Raw genomic sequence first — 7,198 nt, 5'->3', positions numbered from 1 at the left:
GCAAATGGTACAATTTTAATTCATCCACAAGTCAAATAGAAAGAAGGTAAAAGAGTGTTCTGCACAAACACAAGAACGGGAGGGAGGGAGTGGATGAGAAAGCGGGAGAGAAGACAAGTAAGAAAAGAGAAGGAAGGGGCCAGGGAGGGAAGAAGGGAAAGGGGGCGAGGAATGCGGGTCGCGCCCCAGTCCAGTTTGGCCTCGTCTCTCCCCTTCTCCCCTCTTGGCGCGTGGACAACACAGCCTCCTGTGTCCCGACTCCCAGTAGCTTGTCCCTGGACTGTCCCAGGTCTCCCCTCAGGGGGACACACGGCTGCCAGTCCAGACCAAACGCACATTAAATAAATTCCACTATACACTGTACAAGAAAGCCAGCTCCATCCCTCACGGCACCAGCCGCCCGCCTCCCCAGCGAGAGCCCCTCCCGGCCCCTCCCTCTGTGCACGGCGTGGGGCGGGGCTCCGTGGGCGGGGGAGGAAGGAGAAGGAAGAGCTTGGTTCCCCGCTGCCCTTTACACGATGCGTAAAGCCGGCGTGGCCGCAAGGGGCCCCCGCGTGACCCCCTCAGGCCAGGCAGCAGCGGCTGGCGGACAGCGGCCCCGCTCCCTCTGAGCCCTCTTTGTCACCCCCTGCCGTCTGCGGCCCCGAGTCACCTCTGTCCAGCTGCGGCCTGAGCAGCACAGTCTGAGGGCGGGGTGGGGAGAGGGGACGTGCAAAATGGCAGGGGAAGAAGGACTCTCCTCGCCTGCCCCCCCCCCCCCCCCCGGGGGGACCCACAGGACCGAAGGTCAGGCAGGGGCCGGGGCAGGGAGGGACACGGCGGGCGGGGGCGGAGACGCAGGCGGGGGGCGTTGCCCTCTTCACTCTGCCGGCGGCTGGGCCAGGTTGGCCAGAACCTTGGCCTGGTCCACGGCGTCCAGCAGGTTCTTGGCATCCACAGCCAGCGTGTGGGAGGCGGTGAGCATCTGCCGTTTGCACTCCTCACTCAGGGAGGTCACGGCGTTTTGCTGCGCCAGTCGCATCTTATTGATGAGCTCCGCCAGGTCCTTGTTGAGCAGTTTCTGGGTCCCCTCGATCTGTAAGAAGAGCACACGGGAGGGGCTGGGACCATGAGGGGCTGCGACGTGCAGGCCGGGAGGATGGGGAAGCCACACGGGAGTCCACCTGGCGCTGGCCCAGGAAGTCGGACGTTCTCTGGGGGGTGGGTCTGATCCAGGCTTGGGCTGAATCCAAGGCCAGTGCGGGCTGGGGGCCAGGTCGGCAAGGACAGACACTGCGGGCACCCCAGGCCCCAGCCCGCCTACGCCAGCCCCCTCCGATCCAGCCCCAGAGACCCTCCCTTTGTGCCATCATGCCCTCGTGCTGGCCCGACGTGGAGTGAATGGTCAGGGGTCAAGTGCATTCACTCATTTGTTAACTGTCTGCCATCAAATCAAGAGATCAGGGACAGCGGTTTGGGCTGTAGGGTCTTATTTACCGCCATATCCCCATGCCTAGTGCACTGCTGAACATATACTTGGCGCTCAAGAGATATTTATCAAGTGAAATGAATGACTGGCGCTCTCAAGCCGGACAGGACAGCCTGGGCAGGGGCTCCTCTGGGTTCTTGCTGCCACCCAGAGGGAGCCTGGGAAATGCCCAGACTCTCCTGCCCTATGCGTGGTCACAGTGGGGACAGTGGTGGGATGCAGTGGTCACCTGTGTCACATTGCTGACCACTGGGAGATGGTGGGTCAAGCTACAGCCTGGCAGGGGGTGTGGTGTTCTGCTGGAGCCTGTGGCTGGTTTCCAGACAGAAAACCAACACATGTTCAGAGGCACAGCCTCAGTTTCCAGTTCTGCAGTAAAAAATTACCACAAACGCCGTGGCTTAAAACAACGCACGTTTATTCTCTTACAGTTCTGGAGGTCAGAAGTCTGGAATGGGTCCCATGGGGCTAATGTCAAGGTGACGGCTGGGCTGCGTTCCTTCTGCAGGCTCGAGGGGAGAATCTGTTCCCTGCCTTTTGCAGCTTTGAAAGGCTGCTGCCTTCCTTGGCTTGCAGATCCTTCCAGCAGTGGCATCATTCCAACCTCTGCTTCTATCATCACATCTCCTTCTCTGACTCATAAGACCTCTGCTTCCACCTCCCTCTTACAAGGACCCTTGTGACTACATTGGACCCACTTGGATAATCTCAAGATCCTTCACTTAATCCCATCTGCAAAGTCCCTTTTGTCATGTAAGGTCCCATAGTCACAGGTTCTGAGGATGCAGACATCTTAGGGGGCATCACTCTGCCTACCACTGGGACCATCTCAAGTTAGAGCACCAACACTCCCATTTTGGTTTTCAGTGATTGTTTCTCACTTAAATAAAGAAAATCGATTAAATGATCAATTGAAGAAACCTTAACGGCTATTTCCATGACGCACTCACCTTGACCTTAGTATGGTGGGTACTAGACAAAGAATCACAGGGGGCGGTAAAAAGGAGGGTGTGTCATCCTTTGCATGTCCTCACGCAATAAGAAGTCACCACAACCATCTGAGACCTAAACTAGGAAATTCGCCCGAAGAAGCCGGCCGGGTCCCTGGGTGCCAACTCCGCCCCCTTGTGGTGCCTTCCCAGATATGCCGTGCAGAGCCATCCGCTGGCGGCTCCCAGCACAGACGAGGCTGCCCCAGGCGGCCCTTCTGAGTCTCCTGTGCAAAACACAGCTGGCGCAGGTGAAGGGGGCAAGTGACAGCTGATGGCACCGACTGGCACGGGGACACTCACCTCTGTCCGCGAAGACGACGGCAAGGAGGGCAGGAGGTCGTCCACACTCCCGATGAGCTTCCGCAGCGTCAGGCCCACGTTCTGGGAGAGAAAGGGGCGGGGCGACCGTCAGCTTTGCTTTTTTTGAGAAAGCCACGTCTCCCTTGGGAAGAGCCCTGCTGGGATGGTGCCTGCCTTCCGAGGCTACCTGGGACTAGATTCCCTTTGACCACCTGGCTCTAATGGGGGTCTTCCTGGGAGAGGCACCTACCCGGCAGCCTGGGATGCTCGGCCCCTCCCCCTCCCTTCCAGGGCTGAGCAGCCCGCCTCCCCCGGGCCACGGCTCCGCCCTGCCTCTCACCTTCACCACCACCACGTAGCCCTCGGGGGGCAGCTGGCAGAGCTCATTCTTGAGATCCAGCACAGCCCGCACCAGCTCCATGACGTTGAGGTACACCAGGTCGTCGGTCCGGTCCAGGTTGGCTGTGGGCTGGATGGACTGTGCGGTCGGGGGAAGAGAAGCAGAGGGCCCGAGGGGAGGGTGGCGAGTCAGGCGGACACAGACATTCTTTCCTGGGCAGGCACTACCGGTGCCAACTCAGCCACCAGCCCAACTGGTGAAGACTCTTCTCCGAAATAGCAGCGCCCTGTCCTGGGGGTGCCTCCCTCCCTTCTGCTTCCAGGTCAGTGGTTCTCACATTAGAGTCTGCCTGGGAGTCTTAAAAAAATACTGGTGGCCGGCCTCACACCAGACCAACTGAACCATCACCTGGGCCTGGGGGCCACGCGGTTTCAAAGCTTGTCAGAGGATTCTAATGGGTAACCAAGGCTGAGAACTGCTGTTCCAGAGTGAAGCAACCAGCATCGGCCCCAGAACCACGTGGGTGCCGGGAGCCAAAGCGCAGCAGCTCGAGAAAGGGAGGCGGGCCACACCTCCTGCTCCTCGGGCTGGACCAGTGAGCTTTCCTCCAGGTCAGGGAGGGGGCACGGGAGACAGGGCACTGGTCTTCCCTTTGCTTTTTTATGAATTAGCTGTGTGGCCTTAGACAAGGCCAGCTTCAGCAGACCCAGCACGTACCTGCGCGCCCAGCCTCGGTGGCTTCTCTGGGGGGCCCGTGAACTCCGCTGCAAGGGGGGAGGGGGCACAGTGAGCGCAGGGTGTTCTCAGCACCCCGACCCCTCCCTTAGTACCTGCTGAGAACCCAGCAAAGGCCCTCTCCACTACTACCAGGAGACCCGGGGAAATGAAACCCGAATCCCAGGACGATGGCGGGGAAAATAACCTCTGGCCTCCCTGGTCCTCTGTAGTCAGGGACAAGCACTATTGTCCATTTCAAAGACAGAAAAAGCCAAAGTCACGCAGAGATGGAGTGACGGCAGGGGGTGTTCCGGCCTCGGGGCTGCTGCACCCTGGGCCCTGACACCCTGACCTTGACAGTCATGAGGGAGAAGCCCACTCTGCAGGCAGCAGGCGTCCGTGAAGCCCCACCCAGGTGCAACAGCCGCTGTGCAGTAGATTTGTGAGGCTTCCCTCTTGTCTGCTTTGACCATTTGGGGGGTCAAGGAAGTGAACTTGTAGAAGCAGCATGCTATTTTCTCTCCACTCTGATGAGCAAAGGCACACACAAGCCCTGTGGAGCTGCCTGAAGTAGACGTCAGAAGACTTGGGTCCACTCTCACCTCTACCACCAGGGAGCTGGGTGACCTGGGGCAGCTTACTGACAGTCCCAGGCCCTTAACTGTCTTCTGTCAAATGGGAGGGTTCGCTCAGAAGGGACCCTGCAGGAGCCAGACTGCCTGGGCTCAAATCTGAGCAGATCTGAGCTCTGCTAATCACTAATCATTAGCTCTGCTAATCACTGTGGGTAAGTCACTTGACCTTCCTGTGCCTGTTTCACGCCCGTTGTAAAATGGGCATCGTGATAAATTGTACCTGTCACATAGGAAGGCCTGCCTGCTGTGGGATTAAACGAGTCGACATTTTTCAGCACCTTGGGCCAGTGCTTGTCATTGTCATTGGTCGCTGCCATCGTCACCATCACCATCACCATCGTCATCAGTCGTCGTCCCCCCCCCCCCCCCCCCGACCATGGTGATGAAGAGCCTGGCTCACTGCCATCTCCACCCGGCCAGCCTGCAGCAGAGGGTCTTTAGGCTCCAGGAAAGACCCTGCGGGCTCAGTGGGCCCCGCCCTCTTTCTCTCCTCTGTCCCTGGGGCCTGGGGAGGAGCATCGCCTGGGAGAGACGGGTGGAGCTACTCTAGAGCCTCCAACGGAGCGGGTGGGAGACAGGAAGGGTCATCAACTCCTCCAAATAAATGCAGCCACCCAGAGAGGTGGGAACAGGGGCGGCAGACGGAGGGGGATCGGGGTGGGGTGGAGGGTGGGAGGTGGTGGATATCAACTCCCAAACTGCGCTTCCCTGCACGCTCTGAACTCAAACAGGGCAGACGTTTCTTCCAACGGCAAACACGCTCCCTTTGCCGCTCTCTGCCCTGGGCAGGGATGGCGGCTGCTCCCAAGGTGTGAAGAGGAAACTCCCGCCCAAGAGGAAGGGCGCTCACACTTACTGTAGCCGACCTCCTTCTCTGGGGTCTGGAAGGAAGGAAAGAGAACAGGTCACTGATGCGGCTCTGGGACCACCCACGTCCCTCCTTGGCCTGTTCCCCACCGCCAGGTGTCCATTTAGAGCTTTAGAGAGCATAGCTGCAGGAGGACCTGGGGAGCTCCTGACCGGAAGCGACCTGGGGGCCCTGTGGCCGAGGAAGGCGGCGCTAAGGGTGCAGCTCAAGTGCGAGCTCAGGGAGGGGGCCTGTGGAGACCAGAGTGAAGGGGAAAGACGCGCTCCCGAGGTGACAGGCAGAAAGGGAGAGATGGGCAGGCCTGGAGCCGGGGTCCCGCTGACTGCCAGGCCCTCCCAGGCCTTCCCCCTAAGGCAGGGACCTCTCCCGGTGACTTACCAACGGGGACGTGTCATTCATGTAAACCATGGGGTCCTGCAGAGGAGGAAACCAAAGCAGGGGACTTAGGATTCTAGAACTAAAGCCCCCGAGGATGCACGGAGAGCGCTCGCTCTAGCCAGCTGGGGAGGCGACAGCGGACACGAAGTGACACGGCGGCCTGCACATCTCTCCCAGGGGAGCGCGGTTATCAGAACGGTCCAGCGGCACCGCGGGGAATGCGCCCCTTCCCCCGGGCGCAGCGGCCGCTCACCAGGGATCTCTCCTCCTGCCTCAGCCACTGGTAGTCCTCCACCATCTGCCTCTGCTGCTTGGCTAGGAGCTGCCGCATCTTCACCCTCTCGGCCTCCCACAGCTGCTGGGCCTCCTCTCGGCTGCTGGGTCGGACGAAGTCCTCCTCCTGGGAGGACAGCGGGGAGACAGGAGAGGACACGGTCAGTCCAGTCCCCACACCCAGGAGGGACAACCCTCCGAACAGCCTTGGAGCCACACGCCTTGGCCTCACCGGCTGCCTTTTTCTTGTAAAGTGGTCCTTAAATCTGCAGCCATCTACGCAGACAGTCATTTGCGGGTCCGTCAGCCGCGAACACACGCCTGTGTGTCAGTGAAATGCCGAACCCAAGCGCACATAGTTTAACAGGCATTGTTTTCAAACGATCACATGATCTGTCACTACCATTTTATTTTCAAATAGCTGTCCTAATAGTATTTTCTCAGTTGGCATTTGTCATGGCTGCTGTCACTTAGTACAGCTGGTAGTGCAAAGCCAGCCCTCTGGGAAGCCTTGGGCGCTTGTCGCCGCCTAAGACCACGGTGGCAGGTCTGGAGGCTTTGAGGAGCAGTGGTGTGATTTCCCCAGAGCTGTCCACAGTGGGGTGGCAGCTGAGAGGAGGTGGAAGCACAGCGCGCACCCACGATCATGCCTCTTTATTAGAACAGGCTCTTGATTAAGAAAGTAGCTTGGGTTGTTTAACCAAAGGTTAAAACAGATGCATGAGCTAAGAGGTAAAGTGAAGAACAAAATTTAAAGAAATAAGGATCTACAGATACGCAATAAATGCTTCCTCTCCCTAGCTTTATGAATCTAACCCTGTTTTAACTCACGTGTGGGGCTTTGGATCTATTCATTGTTCTACCTGCTATTTCTTAAACAGAAGGTGTTGCATGTTTTCCTATTAATTCTCTTCCCTCAATCTTCCCCAGGGTTCATTTATATAAATATCTGCTCAGTCCCTTTAAACTGGCTTGCTTTTTTTCTGCTGCCCAAGATTACTTGGGTCTCCTGGACATAGGAGTGTTATTGGCATTCTTTTGATTGCATAAATCCTGGGGCGGCCTTTGCCAGGCGCATGTGGCCTTTCCATGACATTCAGGTTGGCAAGCCACTCAGATTCTTTCCTTTGAACTGGCCAGTTTACATACAAGTCACTTACATAAAATGCTAAAAATTACTCTCAGTCTACTTTAGCAAGGCATAGTCTCTGCCAAGCCGCTAAAAAA

The 7,198-nt window shown here is 58.0% G+C and overlaps 1 protein-coding gene across 6 annotated transcripts in view; it reads right to left on the bottom strand.

The window, feature by feature from the left end:
* The window catches only part of PTK2B (protein tyrosine kinase 2 beta), a 128,549-nt gene continuing 121,351 nt past the window's right edge, over positions 1–7,198 (bottom strand). For 5 of the 6 annotated variants that reach the window (XM_068553581.1, XM_068553584.1, XM_068553582.1 and 2 more), the window contains 7 exons: positions 5,952–6,098; positions 5,699–5,734; positions 5,309–5,333; positions 3,818–3,864; positions 3,101–3,238; positions 2,761–2,841; positions 1–1,075 (listed from right to left, as the gene is read on the bottom strand). In XM_068553581.1, coding sequence (XP_068409682.1) covers positions 860–1,075; positions 2,761–2,841; positions 3,101–3,238; positions 3,818–3,864; positions 5,309–5,333; positions 5,699–5,734; positions 5,952–6,098 — 690 coding nt within the window. In that variant the 3' untranslated portion in view covers positions 1–859. The remainder of the gene's footprint in view (positions 1,076–2,760; positions 2,842–3,100; positions 3,239–3,817; positions 3,865–5,308; positions 5,334–5,698; positions 5,735–5,951; positions 6,099–7,198) is intronic. The other variant, XM_068553583.1, reaches the window with a different exon arrangement.

Source organism: Eschrichtius robustus, chromosome 10 (assembly GCF_028021215.1).
Source record: "Eschrichtius robustus isolate mEscRob2 chromosome 10, mEscRob2.pri, whole genome shotgun sequence".
Classification (NCBI taxonomy): Eukaryota; Metazoa; Chordata; class Mammalia; order Artiodactyla; family Eschrichtiidae; genus Eschrichtius; species Eschrichtius robustus.
Note: the sequence above shows the minus strand (reverse complement) of the source record. Positions and strands in the feature narration are given on the sequence as shown.